The sequence below is a fragment of the Martes martes genome, assembly GCF_963455335.1.
Source record: "Martes martes genome assembly, chromosome: 4".
In the NCBI taxonomy this organism is placed as follows: Eukaryota; Metazoa; Chordata; class Mammalia; order Carnivora; family Mustelidae; genus Martes; species Martes martes.
The window spans coordinates 134,162,786-134,183,504 of record NC_137891.1 but is presented as its reverse complement, the minus strand read 5'-3'; the positions used below and the strand labels follow the sequence as shown (position 1 = coordinate 134,183,504).

Genomic DNA, 20,719 nt, shown 5'->3' with positions numbered 1-20,719 from the left:
TCATATTCTGGGTGTAGGAATGGGGTTAAGTAAAGCAGTGAACTTTAGGACAAATGATCCCACCTATATCTAGTAAATTTCTATTTTCAGTGAAATATAAATATTTGCCTTTTCTGGAATAGTATAGAAATTGTCAATGGTATGTATCTACTGTACAGTACTAAATAGTATATTTATTCATTTTATGAAATACTAGAGTAGTGTTTGAGTGGCTGGCATTATGGGAGGAAATGAGACTTGGAATTGTAGCTTTTATGCAAGTTTGAGTATAATTTTTTTTTAACTTTGAAATGCCATATAGAAAAGCAGCATTGTTTTTACAGTTTGTAGTAAGTAGCTTTTTAAAGATTTTATCAAAAGGAATTTTGTCTATAGTGAGTAAGTAGTTCTAGTAACAGTCCTCTATTAATCATTGCACTTTTTTAAACACAAAATTGAACACAAATGACATTTGTTTAAACTTTCAAAAACTTTTTTAGTAGATAAAGGTTGAACCATGTGACCCTGCCATTTTTGTAAGTGAAAAAACAAGTAATACTGGCAGTTTCACATGGTTAAACCTAATATTAAAGCCTATTCCCTCACTTAGTCTCTGAATACAAATATATACTAACTTTAAAAAGTAAGAAATTTTTGGCTTTAAAATAATGTCACTGACTTAAGATGCTAACAGTGAAGGGAATCCACACTTAGGTTATTTTTCAGTGAACATTTTATGCACAAAGGTAGGGTTGCACTGGGACATAAGCCTTTAACACATAATCAGTTAAAATGAAGTGAATACTGCCACCACGCTTGAGTTTTGTTCTGTATTTGGTAGTACAAATGATAAAAAATAAAAGTGGTTTTGTTAGAAAACTGTTTGTCCTATTTATTTACTTAAATTCTTCAGCAATAAATGAGAAGTAGTAGGCTGTATGAGAGTCTGGTCATGAATTTTGGCTTCATTTACGGGTAGGGTACCTGTTTCTTCATTTTCCTGTCTAAAATGGGAGTAACATCTACCTTGCCATGTGTTTTGGTCGTCAGAAAAACAATGTAGCCCTGTGCCTGGGTCAGTACATGCTACTTGGCATTTGATCATGGAGCTTTTTAAAGTATACAATAATTTGGGGAAATGTTTTAGCAGAAGCTCTAAGATAAATTGTGCACAGATAAGCTTTGAGAAAGGTACATTTTCCTTTTTGTGAAGGTGATTTTGGATAAGCCTAGTGATTACATACTGTGGAGCATAGGAAAATGTTAGGTGCTTGGGGGAAAGAAAATCAAACTGGACTTCACTAGAACAGTAAGTTTTCTTAATCTTGGTGTCGCTTCTTAAGAGTTGAATAAGGTTCTGTTGGTATCAGCGTGGACACACCAACTTCTCTAGCAAAGCTACCAATTTCTCCAGTTGGGCACTAGGTTACATACTTAGGGGGCCATGCTGTTTGAAGATTGGTGAACATCTTTCAGACTGGAATTGAAATTGTAACTTTTGTCTCTAAGCTAATGAATTTCATCTATGTTCTATATAAATTACTTCTCTGTAATCAAGTACATTTGCTTGTATTTATTTTAGCTAAATATGGATGTAGCAGAAATGCTACTGGTACTTTTAAGAGCATCCAGAATATGTCTGGATTAATATTATTAAGGCTTTATTATCAGAAGCACCATTCTAATTGAGACCAACCTGGAGTTGCAGATTGAGTCTGTTTTATTTATTTTATTATTTATTATTCTATTATTTTCATTTTATAATGTCAAAGTCTATATGCAACGCATTCAGACATTCTTCAGCAAAATAACTCAGGTGTAAACCATGCTAATTTACCAGTGGGAGTTTTATAAGAATATACAAAGTGTATAGTAGATGTAACTGGTAAAGAATTCACAGAGAAAGGATCTAACAGAACTAATTCGTTTATAATGATGTCCTTAGACAAATCAGGGAAGTGACATGTTCCCATTCTTTTCAAAAGTTATCACCGTGTAAGGGTTTTTTTTTTTTTTCTCCCCAGTGCACTGTCACTAAAATGTTTCATCTTTTTTTTTTTTTTAAGAAAGCTATAGTTAACTGATGTATGATTTGTGCATAGAAATTAAAGTTCCAGGGTCACGTCTGGAATGTTCCAAATGATGGTTAATATCACTTTTCAGTTATCTCAAGATACAATTTTATTGATAAACCAAATGTAAAAACTGCCTTTTTTCATTCACTGTGAAAAAGTTAAAATTTGCTTGCTTAATAAGTTTTGGAGGACAAGCACCATGTAGGTTAAAAATGTTTTTCTTCTAAGTGTTCAAAGGAGCAGAAACACTAGAAACAACCTTTATTACAGAGGTTTGACCTTAACTGTGAGGGCTGCTTAATTAGTCTCAAAGGTGTTTGTCATCTTTGTATCTGATGCTGGAGATGCAAGCCCACAGGCAGTCTACAAGAGAAGATGGATAGTTGGAGGAGTAAGAATAGATGGAACCACAAGAGCCAGAGCCCGCAAGGATGGGCTGAAACTTGAGTCAGGTCTTGTTTTCTTCTGACCTCGGTGGCAGGGGTGTACTAAGGAAGCCAAGGCCCTTCATCGTGAAGGTGAACACCCACTGGCACATGAGTCTGAGAAGCTGAGGGAGGATCTAGGGGAAGGTGAGGCAATTGTAGGCCCTGCTACCACTTCATCATCCCACAGCGGTCAGCAGAGAAGCCACAATGTGTATAAACTATAAAATTTCTGCTTCCTTTCTGCCCTACAGAATTCCAGTGCTACCCACACTCACTATTTAAAACACCTCAGCCAGTTGTCGTTGGACACCATTAGTGACCGAGAACTCTATGGGATGTACAGATAATATAAGTGGTGGGCTTATTATTTTGTTTTTATATTACACAAAGTTTTAACTTCAGGCTAGTCATTTACACCAGCAAAACACAAATTCAGGAATGATTGTCAAGTGCCTTCCTTTAAAACACTTAGATTTTGCTTCAGTATTTATAGGTCCTATGGCAAATGTGAAATTGTAATTCTGCATACCATAGGTGCCATTGTGGCTTAAAGTACTATTGTAAACTGAGCTATAAAAGTTTCAAAAGTTCATCACTGGCTACTATAAGGATGGTCATATGATCTGAAGAATATATTAATACTTGAGATGGTGGCCTAGGACAGCTATTGCCCCAGATTTCTGATAACAAAATGCTTTGCAAGGGTTATTTTTGCTAATTGATAGTATACAAATGATGGGCTTTTAGCAAGTTTAATTTTGCTGTCTTTACAAGTGATTTATCACTCTCTATGCAATTATCTCTGGGGTGAGTTTCGCTGTCATCTTTGAAACTTCCCATAGTTTCAAATATAGCAACTTTGGTAAGGATGCATTTTGTTAATTTTGCAAAACATGGTTAAGGTACTTCTTGCTAGAGTTAACAGCAGAGAAATACTGCTCTACTACATACAGTACTGTAAGTGTATTTTCTTTTATGATTCTCTCAACATTTTTCTCTATTGTAAAAATATATAATACATATAATGCACAAAATGTGTTGAACAATTTTATCAGTAAGGCTTCCAGTCAACAGTAGGCTACTAGTAGTTACGTCTGGGGGAAATCAAAAGTTACATGGATTCTTGACTGTGTATCGCACCCCTAACCCCTATGTTGTTCAAGGGTCAACTATACATAGCTTTTCAGCTTGTTGGATGTCAGCTTCTCTGAAATGTGTTAATTTCCAGACCATCATATGTACCTGTACTCAAAGTCATCACAGCATCTGCTTTATGTGTCCCTTTTATGAAATCTGACAATTCACTGTATATGAATACTACAGACAGAGGCAAATTGTCTCTAGGGAAAAATTTTCTCGAAGATAAGTACTAGTGGCAGGAATCCTGAGCACTTCTGAAGGACCACTGAAAGTCACCATTTTATAGTCTCCCAAGTTTGAATAGTTTCTTCAATCACAAATGGAAGACATATAGAATTTTATGGACTTCTACAAAATCTAAATTTTCATGTGCGATTATCAAAATATATGCTGTTTTGATATACTTACGTGAAATATGGCATACATAGAGCTTTATCAATTGGATTAAAAGGCACATTTTGAAAAGTCTAATATTGTGAAAAGTTTATTTGCATTAATTAACACCTTGTTTTCACCATCATAAGAGATACATTTGCTTTTCTTTGTGATCAGATAAAAGACATTTTGGAATGGATAATCTACTATTCTTTATGAAAGAAAAAGATAAGAGTTAAAAAGAAAATCCAAGTGCAAAAGTTTTCAGTAGTCTTCCTACCTCCAGTGTACCCCAGCAAAATATTCACAGTTTTTAGGAAATTGATAAATCACAAGCTGCAATTTACCATGTTTCTTCTCCACCAAGTTGTCTGTACGTGTGAAAAAAATCTCCGGTATATTCCTGAAGCATACCATATTCCCACAAAGTCAGGGAGCCTACAAGCAACAGTGATTACTACCCTTCAGTGTCTCACACTTCAAATAATCATAGACAGGATAATTCAATCTCCAAGTCACTTATCAACAAGCATTCCCAAAATAATAGGGATCAACTTCTATTCAATAAACCTAATCTGGGTTTACCAACTCTTTCCACAAAATTCAACAGACCCACATAAGGTAGTAATTGGTCTTTGAATTTTTAACTATGATTACTTCATTATAAAATGTATTTAATCAAATGTCAACATATGCAATGTAGTATGTTTCAGCATGGAAGATGCAGCTTTAAAGATGTTTATTATAAAATTTTCTTATGGTTGATGCTTTGGATTTTTAAATAAATCCTCTCTTCAATAAAAGTCTCTAAATTCATTCAAATTATTTAAAATCCTGGAAAAAGTTTAAACTATTGGTCACTCTACAAAATTTGACAGATGCATTCTGACACATTTATCAGGATACATTTAAAAAACATTTCTTTAGCTAAGCTCTTTAAATACAACATAACATTTTGTGACTGTTATACATTATTCTTCCTAATTTATTTTCAGTCTTGGACCTTCAAACCATCTTGGAATAAATATGAAAAATTTTTAATGCAAAAATGAGTAATGCATGATTTCACTTTGGAGATTAAAATCAATAAATATTTTCTTATGACTTAAAAAAATAAACAGTAGGAATTGTCAATCCCGTGTATATTTCTGGAATTTAGCTTGTAACAAATATATTCTGTTAGCATATAAAATGTTTTTACCTTACTTTGAAAGCATTAAATATGTAGGGATGTCCAAAATATGTGGGTTGTTTTTTTAAAACTGACATGAATGCATCCATATTCCATTAAAAACAAACAAAATAATCAGAATGATTTGCACTTATTAGGAAGCAAGTTTAAAAATTTGGAGTTACTTTTTAAAGTGCTGAGATTTGGAAGAGGAATATCTTTAAGCATGCTAGCCATACCTTATCGTGAACACAAAAAGGACTTTTAAACTCAAGTTTAGAAAAAAAAAATAGAGGTCCTATGAAAGGAAGATTAGTAACAAACATTTTCCAGTGAAGAAAGAATTCAGGTAAAAACAAATAGCACCACAATGAATTGCACTAAGGTGCTAAAGGAGGTACCTTATTCCCTGCAGAGTGAACGCTCCTTCTGAAATGTATTGCAACATATAAATGCAACTGTTTAATGGTTACCATTTGGTTCATTCATCTACAGAAAACTGCATTCCTTCTAGTTCATTATATTGAACAAACATTCAAATTACTGAACTATACATAATGTTACATAGTTTACATTTTATGAAAACAAAGCTCGAAGGAATATTTGTAAATGTCACCTTGAATATAAGATGACAAGTTTAAAAGGGCTTCACATCTCTTAAGACATTTAATTTATGTTAATGGTCCAGGAGTGTTTTAGATATAGATATAGATATAGATATATTTATATGCATATATATTTCAACAAGAAGTGTAAAAATTTTTAAAAACAAATCACAGCACTTATAGCTGTTTTACATAAGAAGTACGCAGGGTCATTAAGGTGTCAAACTATTACACTTATAATATGTATATTTTTAAAAAGACTGAAAATGGCACATCAGGAAACTTGCTGAAATTCTTTTTAAAGGCCCGTTTCATAATATCATATTACTGATGTGTTGATTCAATGTAATTCCCTTTTCTTCTCAGAACATTTGTCCCTTCTGTTTGGATTCACTTCTGGGGTCTCTGTATTCTCTTACTTTCCTTGGTTAGATGACATCGTTTTCCATGTCAGTTAAAGATCAGGAAACCGGCTCGGGTCTTCCTTATAGTCATCAGGTATAGTAAAGATGGAGCCATCAAATTCATCATATCGAAACTCCTGAAAAGTCACAGTGGCTGTGATCGTAGGAAACACGGGAATATCTAGAGATGAAAATCAATGATAATACTGTAAAATAAAATTCTTATCTATTTATGGATTATAAATACTATTAGAGAAAACCATATTCCTTAAAATGTAAAAAAGTATTATTGAAGGACCTGACAGATCCTAATATATGCCCAATAGTGAGTGTATCTATTTGGAGAAGGGTTTTTTATTGGTGAAGAGAGAAAGACATCAAGGCATCAAGAATCACATCAAAAACACAAGTTCCCACTGCTTCCCAATCTTAAAACTATAATGCCAGATTCCATCTGGCTTTCTTATCTTTTTCTTGGGGCAGTGACACATACATTTGTACTTTTTGCATTCTGGCATCCTTTATATTCATGTTATAGCATACATACTGTTTTAACTCCGAGCTAATTTATTTTCATCCTAATACAAAAGAAACACATTAATCCCTCTTGTTTTAAAATACTAAATACAATCCATCACTTAAATATATGTGATAAAAAGTCTCATCAGAATTGGAGTAATAAAACAACACAGCCTAACATTTTTTTTACATAAAATATATTTCTCACTGAAATTACAGTGAAATCCAACATTAAAAATGGTCAAATACATTAATTACTCTCCTTAGTTTTATCCCTAATAGGAGTTTTTAGAAAGGGTTCTGATTCCTATAAATCATTTAATTCATGGTCTTCAGGGATTTCACCTACAAAATAAACTCTAAAGCTTCCTTTAAAACCCTGAAATGAGGGGCACCTGGGTGGCTCAGTGGGTTAAAGCCTCTGCCTTCGGCTCAGGTCATGATCCCAGGGTCCTGGGATTGAGCCCCACATCAGGATCTCTGCTCAGCATGGAGCCTGCTTCCCTTCCTCTCTCTCTGCCTGCCTCTCTGTCTACTTGTGATCTCTGTCGGTCAAATAAGTAAATAAAATCTTTAAAAAACAAAAACAACAACAACAAAAAAAACCCTGAAATGATCTATGAAGCTAAGGTGAGTGTATGTCTAGAATAACAGCGAAGAGTAAATTGTTTCAAGGCTAGTATTTTACTGAAGAAAGTAACATTCTTCTGGAAAAAAAAAAAATCTACATAAAGATTATAGAGTTTCCCTGGTGGGGGGTGGGGGGGTGGGGGGTGGTGATCATCCATGTGTGTATATTAGTTACAAATGCTGTCCTAACTCAGGGATCAGCAAAGTAAGGCCCATTGCCTAGCCTGTTTTCGTGTCTATGAGCTAACAAAAGATTTTACATTTTTTAATGGTTAAAAAAAATACACAAAAAACAGTATCTCATGCTGATAAAATTATATGAAGTTCAAAATCCAGTGCCCCTAAATAAAGTTTATTGGAACACAGGATGCTATTCATTTACTTATTGTCTATGGCAGCTTTAGTTTTCCAACAAGAATTAAGTAGTTGTGACAGAAACCACATGACCCGCAAAGCCTAAAATATTTACTACTCTTCAGAAAGTTAATGATCCATTTTAGGCACTGGAAACAAGGGAACAGAACAAGTGAACAAGAGAAAAAAAATCATGCATTTATGGAGATTATATTCTGGTTGGGAGACATAGTAAGTAAGTAAAAAGTATCTGTAACTAAAGATAAACAAAAGTAAAGCATGGTAGGCTGAAAGGAGTCTCAGTGCTGGGGTAAGAGCTCTTGAAAAGGATGGTCTTAAGAAAACCTCGATAAAGTGACCTTTCAGCAAAGACCTGAGGTATGAACCATACAGTTGTCTACAGCAAAAAAATCCCAAGTAGAAGGAACAAGTACAAACGCCCTAAAAAAGAAAGTGTCTGGCGTATACTGGAAACAGCTAAGAGACCAGTGTGGCTAACAGCTGAGTGAAGGGAAGACCACCAGGAGAAGGGGATCAGGGGAGAAACAGAAACCCAGATCAAATGGGGCTTAGATCAAAAAGTATCTGGCTACTTACTCTCTGGATGAAATGGAAAACTAATGGAAGGCTGTGAGCAGAGCAGTAACATGCTTTGGCTTAAGTTTTCACAGCTGTAATGAGAATATAATGGAGGTTGACCAGAGTAAGATATAATGGAGGCTGCTCCAGAGGAGCAGTAGACAGGCAGAAAGAAAATCGAGAGAGAACTCTATCGAAGAAGTCAGAGGAAATCTGAAGAAAAACTATCATTCGCTCGGACAAGGACTCTAGAGAAAACAGTCAAATCTTGGTGAGATTAAGAACGATAACAGAAAAGTATCCGGTAGAGTTAACAATATGAATATCAATAATAAACACAGAGTGGAACTCATAAAGAGAACGTGCAATGAGCAGCTGGGCTGTTTCTAGTTTAGGGCTATTACAAATGAATTCGACATCTGAACAAACATTTGGTGTTGTCACATGTTTTATTTTGGCCATTCTGTTAGGTGTGTAAATTGATATTGTGGTTTTAATTTGCAGTTCCCTAATGGTTAATATAGTGAACATTGTTCATGTGCTTATTTTTCCATTTATATATCCTCTGTGGTGAAATGTCTGTGTCTTCTGCCCTTTTCTAATGGGCCTGTTCATTCTGTTACTGATGAGTTTTAAAAGTTCTTGTGTTTTCTTTCTTTTAATTGGGTCTTTCACAGAGCAGTCTTCACTTTTGATGAAGTCCAATTCATTGATTTTTCATTTTATACATCTTGTGTATCCTGTGAAGTCTAAGAACTCTTTGCTTAAACCTATATCCTCCCCTAATGCTTTCTGTTTATTTCCTAAAAGTTTTACAGTTTTATATTTTACATTTAAATTCAAGTCTATGATCCATTTTCAATTAATTTCTATATAAACTGCAGGACTTAGGTAGAGGTTCCTTGTTTTGCCTTTCGATGTCCAATTATGCCAGCATCATTTGTTGAACAGGCTATCTTTCCTCCTTGAATTGTTAATGTTTCTTTATAAAAAAATCAGTTGTACAGATTTGTGAGGGTCTATCTCTGGATTCTCTGTTCTGTTATGTTGATTTATACATTCATCCCTCAGCCTATAACACACAGTCCTGACCACTACAGCTATATAATAAATACTGAAACTGAGTAGACTACTCACATTTTATTCTTTTCTTTTTTTTTTTAAGATTTTATTTACTTATTTGACAGACAGAGGTAGGCAGAGAGGAAGGCAGAGAGAGAGGGGGAAGCAGGCTCCCTGCTGAGCAGAGAGCCCAATGTGGGGCTCGATCCCAGAACCCTGAGATCATGACCTGAACCAAAGGCAGAGGCTTAACCCACTGAGCCACCCAAGTGCTCCATTATTCTTCTTTTTCAAAATTGTTTTGGCTATTGTTGTGGGTTGAATTCTCTCCCCTCCAAAGAAATATATGTTCTAGTCCTAACTTCTAGTACTTCAGAATGTGACTTTTTTTGCAGATAGGGTCTGCAATTTACAGAAGTAATCAAGTTAAAAGTCATTATAGTCATCCCTAATCCAATGGCCAATGTCCTTACAAAATGTGGGAATTTGGAGGCATACAGCAAGAACACCATGTGAAGATGAAAGCAAAGACTGGGTGATTCTTCTATAAGCCAAGGAAAATTGCCAGAAGCTAGGGGAGGCACCTGGGTGGCTAGGCTCAGGTCATGATCCCAGGGTTCTGGCATGAGCCTGCTTCTCCCTCCCCCACTCCCCCTGATTGTGTTTCTGCTCTCGCTGTCTCTCTCTCTTTCTCTGTCAAATTAATAAATCTTTTAAAAAAAAGAAGCAGCTAGGGGAGAGGCATGGATAGCCCCAGAAGGCTATGAGAAAGCTCAGAAAATAAATTTCTGTTGTTTAAGCCACTCAGTTTGTGGTATTCTGTTATGGCAGCCCAAAAAACTAATACAGATATTCTAGATTCTTTGCCTTCCCATGTAAATTTTAAAATAATCTTGTCTATATCTACAAAAAAAAATATTATTGGGATTCTGACAAGAATTGTGTTAAACCTGTATAGCAATTTAACATCTTTCTTATGTTGAATTTTCTAATTCATGAGCATGGTGTATCTCTCCATTTGTTTAGATCTTCCTTTAATTTCATTAGGGTTATATCATTTTCAACATACAAATAATATACATGTTTAGGTAAAGTCATGCTGAAGTATTTTTTAGCAATTGTAAATGGTACTTAATAATTAAATTTTGGTGTCTATGTGTTCAATGCTAGTATACAGAAATACTATTGATTCTTATACATTTAATTTGTATCCTGCCATCTTGCAGAACTCATTAATTCTAGTTTTTGGTAGAAATGTTGGGATTTCTACTTATAGAATCATGTCTCTCTTGCAAACAGAGAAGGTTTTCTTTCTTTCTGCCCTTTCATTCCTTATTGTGCTTATTATCCTTTTGATTTCTGCAAGGCCTGTAGTGCTATCCCATTTCATTCCTTATATTGATAACTGGTATTTTCTCCCTTTTTTTTTTATCAGTCTTGCTGAAAATCTGTTGATTTTATCAATCTTTTCAAAGAACCGGCTCTTTCCTTCATTGACGTTCTTGATTTGTTTTGTTTTCTCTTTCCCTGATTTCTACTCTGTTATTTCCTTTTCTGTTGGCTTTAGGTTTATTTTGCTCTTCTTTCTCTACTATTGTCTAGTATGATTCTATGATGATTAATTTTTCACTCTTTTACAATTATTGAGGTTTGTTTTATGGACCAGGATATGGCCTATCTTCGTATATCTTCCATGCGCAATTGAAAAGAATGTGTATTTAGCTAAAGTTGGGTAAATGCCAATTAGGTACTTTAGTTTATGGTGTTGTAGAGATATTCTATACCCTTGCTGATTTTGTCTAGTTGTTACATCAACTGTTTAGGGAAGAAGGGTGATAAAGTCTCCAATTATAATTGTAGATCTATTTTCTTTTCATTTCTTTCGGTTTTTGTTTTACCTATCTTGTAGCTCTATTGTTTGGTGCACATACATTTACAATTGCTATTCCTCATGAACTGATCCTTTCATCATTAAATAATATCCTTACATGTTTCTGGTATTTTTTGGTTTTTTTTCTCTGAAATCTACTTTATCTAACATTAAGAGAGGTAGTCCTAGGGTACCTGGGGGGCTCAGTGGATTAAAGCCTCTGCCTTCAGCTCAGGTCATGATCCCAGGGTCCTGGGGTCGGGCTCTCTGCTCAGCAGGGAGCCTACTTTGCCCTTTCTATCTGCCTCCCACTCTGCCTACTTGTGATCTCTGTCTGTCAAATAAATATATAAAATCTTTAAAAAAAGGTAGTCCTGTTATCCTTTGATTAATGTTTATATGAAACATTTTCTTCCATCCTTTTGCTTTCAAACTTCCTATATCATATTTGAAGGCAGTTCCTTAAAGAGAACATATAGTTCATGTTTTTTAATCTGTTTTGTCAATCTCTTTTAAATAGTCTATTTATACTACTTACATTTAATGGAATTATTTACATATTAAGACTTAAGTCTGACATTTTATTTTCTTATTTGTTGTCTCTGTTTTTCATTTCTTTGTTTCCTTTTCTTATCTTTCTATAGGTTACTTGACTATTTTACAATTTCATTTTCATTTCATTTATCTATAGTGTTTTTGAATACACCTCTTTGTATAGCTTCTTTAGCTATATATGTGTGTGTGTGTGTGTGTGTGTGTGTATAAAACTTATAGTCATCTAGTGTCATCATTTTAGCAGTTCAAGTGAAATAGAAAACACTGCCTCCCTTTATGTCCCTTCACCTTCTCCCCTTTACAAAAAAAAAAAATGTAAATAGAAAGTAATAATGGAGATAGATATAAAACTACACTTTCAAGTAGCCTGGCAATGAAAACGAAGACTAAAGGCAAGTGCTGGGCAGGGAAGAGTAAAAGGGGTTATTTTACTTAGTTGGTTGAATTTTTAAGCGAGAAATACCTAAACAAAGCCTAACAGCTAAGAGATTAGAAGCAGGAGAAGGGAGTCTGAAGATAAAAGAAAAATATGGGGAGACTGATAGAACAAGGTTTTTAAAAGAGATGGGAGAACAGATCCATAGTACAAATCAAGAGATTATTCAAGCTAAGAAGAGAAGTACCACTTCCACTGAGATAGGAAATATAAAGAAAAAGATGAGACTTGGGACAAGAAAGTCTGTATGGGGGATTGGGAGTAACAGGGAGGTCTCATTTCTGATTGTCTTTTTTTGTAACTAAGGAAGCAAAAATCATCTGCTTAGATGTGTAAAGAAGTGGTGGGAGAAGCTGGGGACTGTTAAAAGAGGTTCAGATTTAGCCTTGAAGCAGAATGGAAGAAGCAAAAAGAGAAAAGATCATTCATAATTAGCATTTTAAAGCTCTGGCTGATTTTGCAAACACAATTACCTTAACAACAATTTCTAAATTTTTATGATTTTCCCTTCAATTGTATTTTCTAGGCTGAACACAGAAACAGAAATGGTGGAAGATTAAACAGACCCGGGCTAGAGTTTTACAGGGTTAATTCAAAAGAAGGACAAAAAGACAAAAGAGAGAAAGGTAAACAAATTTCTGATAACTTTAATATGCAAGCCAAAGATTATCAATCCCTTGTTAAGAATGTGATTCTACATTAGAGAAATGCCTGCAAAGAAGCATTGTACACTTTTTTTTCCACTTTCCACATAATCAAAATACTTCTTCTGTATACAAATCTATATTGTATTGTGGGGTTTGACTGGAGTTTAGGACTTAAATAGATATTTTGGACTTAATATCTATTTAATGCTATTAATGCTATTTAATATCTATTGAATGCTGGGGTAGTTTGAAACTCTCATATATTCAATCCCTGCCCACTATTTTAGTTTGGTATCATGCCTCTTTAAATATAGTACCTTAAAGAGAGTCCAATGCTTCAACTATTTTCTGGCTATAGAAAATTACAGCGGGATTTTAAGCTTCTGCAGAAACGATCACATAATGATCTAGGTCCCTAACTCAAACACACCTCTCGATTGCTTTAGTTTTCCAATCATTTCTGCCTTAAGATCTTATCGTAAGTCCTCAAAGTACACGCTGGGTTCCCAATAATTTTTCATCACAAAGGGAATCTACAGTGACATTTTGAAACGTTTTAAAATCCATTTTAACCCACAAAATGCTTATTCCCAAGTTTGTAAAGTTGAAAAGGTCATGTTTACTTTTTAGCAATGAAAGCATTATTTTTTTTTATTTTTATTCCTTTATTTACTCGTTTATTTTTTATTTTTATGTAGGCTGTACTGCACTCCCAGCATGGAGGCCAACGTGGGCCTCGAACTCACAGCCCTGAGATCATAGACCGGAGCTGAAGAGTTGGTCTCCCAACCAATGGAGCCACCCCAGTGCCCTCTGAAAGCATTAGTTCTGTGAGAAAAGCATTTTGGCCTAATTATTCTGAAATGTGGTTTCAGTAATATTGACTAAAAAATAAAATCCATCCGAGGGATTAAATAAAGTTATATTTACTACATATTTATTTTTCTTTCCCACTGGGTATACCCTAAGAGGCCAGAGACTTTTACCCCTAGAAAAGCACCGAGCACACAGCAAGCACTGATTAAATATTTGGTGGAATATTTAACACCATCCAAATAGAGTATGGGTGGTAGTAAAGGCTCTCCTGAAGATTAATGCTAAATCTAAGCCTAAACTCCTAAAGAATCTCTTAATAGTCTCTTGTTCCCAGTTTTCTGATACACTTAGTTAGATAAATATGCACAAAAATGGGAGCTTACTCTTCTTAAAGATCATTGCTTAAGATTAAGTTAAGTTTAAACATTTAAGACTAAAAAATAAAATGTATGAGTACTACTTTACCCATGAATAGTGACGTTAATCCTAGAAACATCCCCACTGTTCAAGAACTAAAAAATCTGCTAAAAATCTGGGCTAAAATCCAGTATCCTTATTTGACATTAGAAAACATTATCACATTGCATTATAAGTTCACCCACATGCTCTTGTATGAAATATTTGCAAATCCCTTACATTTAACTTAAATCCCATAGAATTAGAACTCTCTGGGTACTTTACGTATTTGATAAAACATGAATCTCAATCTATATAATGAGAGAAAAACTTTATAAAAATGTAAGCAACTTGGAAATCATTTTCCTTCAAAACACATTTCTTATTAAATGTTAGTAAACAGCTCCATATTTCTAACAAACACTGATATTACATGTAAATTTTCTCTTACCTAGTTTTACTGGAAAGCCTGGAGGAAGCTTCATCTGAACAAATTCTCTAAGCTTGTTAAAGTGCTTGAAGGGAGCTATTACTTCCAAAACATTCAATAACCTGAAAAATTGAAGGAGAAAAAATGTTATCATTCTCCAAATTGATTTCTTTGTATCTTTATGTTGTTTTATAACTACATGCATCAAACTTAGACAGTAGTATTGATCTCTAGATGTTAAGGATGAGGAAATGTCACCTCCTTCTTCCTTCTGATTTTTTGTTTTATTACCCTTTTACTGTGTTTAAGTTTACATTTACATTTGATGGTGAATTCATAATTTCCACAGTTGTTTGATTTTTAGATCTATATATAAATGAAAAGGCTTACACCCATGTTCTTCCTGAAGTCTACACTTTCCTGAGTTCTTTATTAGTCTCACTGGGTGGCTGAATTTCTTGGTCAATTTTGTGTCAAGGGCTCTCATATTCTTCGTATTCCTTGATTTCTTATAGACTTCATAAATGAGTGTTTCTTTTTGCATATTTAAAGGGAAATTTGGCTGGCATAAAATTTCAGTTTATGCTTCTTTCCCTCTGAATTGTAATTTCATAATGTTTCCCAGAATTTAGTATTACATTAGTCTTTAATTATAACTTCTTCTTTCATCTTTTAATTGAATGAATTTCATTTTCAAATAGTATTATTTTTCTTTGAAAATGGACCCAAATGGCTGCTATATTTTTTAATTCAATGTTTTCTTCAATTGCCCTAATACATAAATGATATCTTGGCCAGATATACCACCTGATCACATTTTGTCTCAGAAATGTCAAGATGTGAAAAAATGTAAAGGCAGGTTTTTACCTCTTTTTTTGCCTAACTGCTCTTGGATTTCTTTATTAACAATCAAAGGCCAGGGGCGTCTGGGCAGCTCAGCTGGTTGAGCATCTGCCTTTGGTTCAGGTCATGATCCTGCATTCCAGAGATAGAGCCCTGGGAGCCCAGGGAGTTGGGCTCCCTGCTCCGTAGGGAGCCTGCTTCTCCCTCTCCCTCTCCCTCTACCATTCCCCCCTACTTGTACTCTTTGGCTCTCTCTAGCTCTCTGTCAAATAAATAAATAAAATCTTAAAAAAAAAAAATCAAAGTCAAATAGTTTAGTCACGATAATTATTGTTAACAATGATTCTTTGATTTTTCCTAGAACCTGATGTTATACTACAGATTCAGTCTTTCCTTACAGAGAAATTTTTACCCTACTTCTATGCTATTTTGATACATTTTGGAGGCTTTCTATGTAAGGGGATCACCAATGATCCTTATGTTGAACCCTCTTTGTCCTCCATAAATATTGCTTCTCTAATTCCTTTAATCTTTTTTTCATTAAATTCACTATGAGCTATCACATTTTATTTTTCAGACACATCTTTTGTGTTCATTGTTGTTTCTAATGTATTTGTTCTGCAATAGTGCTATTTAGTGCTTAATTTATTTCCTTAGCTTTAAAGTCTCCTTTTCATTTAATTCTATTATCTTATCTCATCTAGAATCACCTAGTTTGCTGATTTCACATCTTTTTACATTTTTCTAAACCACTTACAAGGAATTTTCTTCTGTCTTTGACCCATGTTTTATTCTAGAATGAATATTTTGTCTGGCTTTTACACGGTATGTTTCTTGTTTTGTTTTGTTTTGTTTTCAGAAGGAATGGTTACAATGGCTACATTTTATAAATTCTAATGTACCCATTTTTTTCACATATTAACTGTGAAATTGAGTAATTCCTAAAATTGACAGCATCTTACAATTAGCCACATTTTTCTTCTTTATTAGAACATAAAACTGGTGATCCTTGAGTCAGATGGGTCCAAGATAAGATGAATTATGCAAATTTGTAGGTATGGCTAAATGCCCTTCCCACATCTTCTCACAACTACAATCTTCCTTTCTGATCTATAGATTAATGGTTGTCTAGCTCATTCTACCCATTTTTCTAAATTTTGGTTAGTGAGGAGTATGAGAGACATGTATATCTTTTGTAGAAAATAGGAGTCATCCTTTCTTCTCTGATAATTAATTTTCGATATTCTAGGCCAGAGAAGGCGAAGGAACTAAAAAGGAAAAATATCCTGGTGCTTCCATTCATCCCCTATTTTAGAGAGGAGCCTAAAGTTATAATTCTGTTAATCAGCTGTCCCTATCTACCACTCCCATTCCACCCACCTCTGCAAACTGGGTTTCTTTTTTTTTGAGAGGAGGAGCCAGAGGGAAAAGGTGGGACAGAATCTTAAGCAGATTCCATGCCAGCACAGAGTTGGACACAACACCGGGCTCAATCTCATGACCCAGAGATCATGACCTAAACTGAAATCAAAAGCAGATGCTTAACCAACTGAGCCACCCAAGTGCTCCACAAATTGAACTTTCTCTAAATGAACGTCTGATGAGTAGAGGTTTGAAAGCATATATTCAAGATGTTCACTGCAGTATTGCTTATAATGGTGACAAACTACAATCAAAATGTTTATCAGTAGGAGGATGATAAAATAAAGGACAGTACATCAATATTACAAAATACCAAGGAAAGAAGAAAAAGATAAAAATGTAATTATTGTGAGAACTCCAAGATACATGTATTTTTTAAAAGAAAAAAAAAAATGAAAGTCACAGAACAAAATGTAAACTATTCCTCAATCTTATTTTAAAAAATAGCAAAACACACAGAAAAATCTAGACAAAAACACCCCAGTTATTCCCTTATTAACTATTAATGAGGTAAAAGTAAACGAATTTTTATTCTATAAACTTCCATGCTGTTAGATTTTTTTAATAATTAGCATGGATTCATTTACTACTTTAATCATTCTAAAAAACTATTCAAAAATTTATCTGGTTAAAATAGTAAAAATGTTAATAGTTAAACAGAAATTGTCTAGAAGAGTGCACAAACTATCAAAGCAATGGCTATTTGCTTTTTCATTTCAAAGGACCCAAATGCAACACTCAGATGCAAATATTATTACACCCTTCAAGGTTTCATAGTTTCTTTCATAGCCTTGTATAGTTAGTGACAAACTTACAACTCTATTCCCAAGGGGAATTCCTGGCTCATGGCTATCGTGGCTTTAAACGTTTTCTTACTCTCCTTGCACACCAGTTCTCTACCCAGATGAGGAGCTCTAAAATGGGAAGAAAATAAAATATTAGGAAACCTTTTCTACATGCTATCATCATCCTATGAAGAACCTGTCCTCTTCTAATCATATCACTAGTAAATTAATTTTTCCTAATCTATACAGACATAAATTTAAATTATGCTAAAAGGACTTAAGACATGTATAAAAAATGAGACATGGGTAACAAAAAAAGAAACTAGCATAAAGTAAAAGTTCAGAAAAAAATCTTAACAAATTTCATACTGAATATAATTTAATAACCACTGTTTTTAGGAATAAAGCAAATTGCTAGAAAAAGTAAACTTTAAAAATACTGTATATCTCTAAGATCACTTATTCAATCTCTTTTACTGTCTATACTTCTTATCACTGACTAGTAAGAAGAATAAAGAATTCTATGTTAACTATAGACTATTATAAGTTGGAAATATTTTGAAGAAGTTAGAAAAGTACAATAATAAACCTTAAATATTAAAGAAATAAAAGTCATGACAACTTCTTCCTAATCACGGAAGTAGGTAATATTTTATTCTCCACCAAAAGGAAAAAATATTTCTACAAACAATTGTACCTTCTTTGACAGGGTTGGTGAGAAAAAAAATCTTTTTATTTATCCATTCAAAATAAACCATTTGTTCACTCATCATCCTTTAATTCAATAAATATTTACTACATACAAACCATGTAGTAGGTACTCTAGCAAAGATCAGTAGTACAACATTAAGCAAAGTGTTATGTAAGGATGGCAAGAAAAGGTCTGACACAGGCTGAAACAGATAATGAAAGGGGATGTGCTTTAAAAGGCAAAAAGCACAAAAATAGTGAATGGCTTTCCCCACCATGCTAAAGACCTAGGATAATAAAAGAATATAAAAGTTCACATATAATGAGAAAACTCAAATAAGCAGCTGCAGTGGGAAATTCCTCACATTATATATTTTCTTAGAATAATGTGCTGTAACTTTTTGGGGTTGTATAAAATGGCAGCAGGGATGTAAAAAGAAGGCTCCACAACTTATTCAAATGTAACTGGGGTTACTTCTTTCCCTCATCATGCTTACTCCATATTTTACAAGATAAAAGAATTGCTTCAGAGAAGAAGGCACTAAAAATTCTTGCTAAAATAATCTTACAACTAAATATCCACATTTTTACAAACTGTTCTTTCTAAAAACCAATGGACAAAATAAAACAAAAAAAGCCCCTATTTTCGAAAATAAAATAAAACAAAAATACTTACTTTCCATTTTCGGCAGATATATATTCTTCCCATGTAATAGTGTTCTGAGGAGGAGGGGTAAGGGACTGTCTTCGAACCGGCTGCCAAAAATTAAAAAAGAAAAAAAGAAAGAGGGAGAGGGAGAAAAAAAGAAAAATGACATATTTTTAAAAATATAAAATAAAAACATGCAATAAACTATGTAAATTACTAATTTTACTTAAATTAAATCTCTTCAATATAATGATTTTAAGGATTTACTTCTGAGATAATTCCATGGTGACTTAAGCTCTATTGGTAAGATTTATTATCATTTTTTTTTCTAAATCTCAAATAAGACCAGTATCAAAGCAATAAAATCCATTCATTCAATGGCTTAATCATCTAAAATGTTCCTGGCATTATGCCAGATGTTGAACATGGTAACTAAAGAGAGGTATAAAAACTAACCCCAGCATCAAGGAATTTACAGTTCAGAGTTGGAAAGAAGAAAAAAAAAAAACAAAACCATACAGACATAACAGTCAGAAATACAAAGTATTGTATAATTAATGGCCAAATGAACTTACAAAAAACTGAGTAGTACAGAAGTTCAGGAGGAAAAAAAGCAATTGTCTATGGAAATTAAATTGAGACTAGGGATTGAGGCTCAGATTTAAATGAAAACAAAATAAAAAGAATATTTTAGACAAGGAAATTTAAATGGTAAAAACCACAACTAGACTAAGTTATGTGAACTGGAAAGTTCAAGGAGATCAACAATAGTGATAAAGGTCATGTCAGATCTTAAAACTTACATGGTAACATGTCTTTGTTAAATATGAATTTGTATCACCACAGGATGAACTGGCAAATAAGGAACTATGGGAGTGGCCGTAGGTATTAAAAATTGCTAAGAAAAATTACCAAGACAAACTCATGGAGCAAAAGCATAACAAATGAAAGACTGATATAAATAATAAGATAAATAGTTAACACTGGGAGAGGATCCCATTCATAGTACAGTTTTGGATACTATAAGATATTAATAAGCAGGATATTAAAGTTGTTAAAAAATCAAGATTCTGAAAACAATAAACTGAGTTGGAATTCCAGCTCCATTACCTGATAGTTGTGGAAATTTGGGCACTACATTCTCTTATGTCAATTTAGCTCATCTGCAAAACACATGACCACCTATCTCATAGTTAAGGCTTCAAGGCTTGAGGGGCACCTGGGTGGCTCAGTGGGTTAAAGCCTCTACTTTCGGCTCAGGTCATGGTCTCAGGGTCCTGGGATCGAGGCCCGCATCGGGCTCTCTGCTCAGCGGGGAGCCTGCTTCCTCGTCTCTCTCTCTCTCTCTCTCTCTGCCTGCCTCTCTGCCTACTTGTGATCTGTGATCTCTGTCAAATAAATAAATAAAATCTTCAAAAAAAAAAAAAAAAGAATTCAAGGCTTGAGCCCTACATCAGGCTCCCTGCTCAGGAGGGAGCCTGCTTCCCCCTCTCCCTCTGCCTGCCTCTCTGCCTACTTGTGATCTCTCTCTCTCTCTCTCTGTCAAATAAATAAATAAAATCTTTAAAAAAAATCCAAGGCAATAATGTATAGAAAGAGCATAATGCCTGGCAAAGAATAAAGTATTCAGTAACAATCACAATTATATACCGTGAAGTTCCCAGAGGGAAGTTACAAAAAGAAAAGGGAAGAAGTCAGAGTTAAAGATACGGGAATTCTTTGAATAGATTAAAAAAAAAAAATTAGTGAGAAAACAGAGAGTTAATGACTAAGTCCTAAAAACAACATGCATAAGGGGGAGAAAAAAAAAAGACAGAAAGGAGCCAGATATTAATCAATAAGGAAAAAAAAATTAGAGC

The 20,719-nt window shown here is 34.0% G+C and overlaps 1 protein-coding gene across 1 annotated transcript in view; it reads right to left on the bottom strand.

Moving 5' to 3' along the window:
- Positions 1 to 4,082: 4,082 nt before the first annotated feature.
- ANKRD13C (ankyrin repeat domain 13C) overlaps positions 4,083 to 20,719 on the bottom strand; it is a 98,342-nt gene continuing 81,705 nt past the window's right edge. Inside the window, exons 10-13 of the mRNA XM_080800334.1 lie at positions 18,888 to 18,967; positions 17,552 to 17,650; positions 14,493 to 14,593; positions 4,083 to 6,358 (exon numbers count right to left, since the gene is read on the bottom strand). Coding sequence (XP_080656460.1) covers positions 6,228 to 6,358; positions 14,493 to 14,593; positions 17,552 to 17,650; positions 18,888 to 18,967 — 411 coding nt within the window. The 3' untranslated portion in view covers positions 4,083 to 6,227. The remainder of the gene's footprint in view (positions 6,359 to 14,492; positions 14,594 to 17,551; positions 17,651 to 18,887; positions 18,968 to 20,719) is intronic.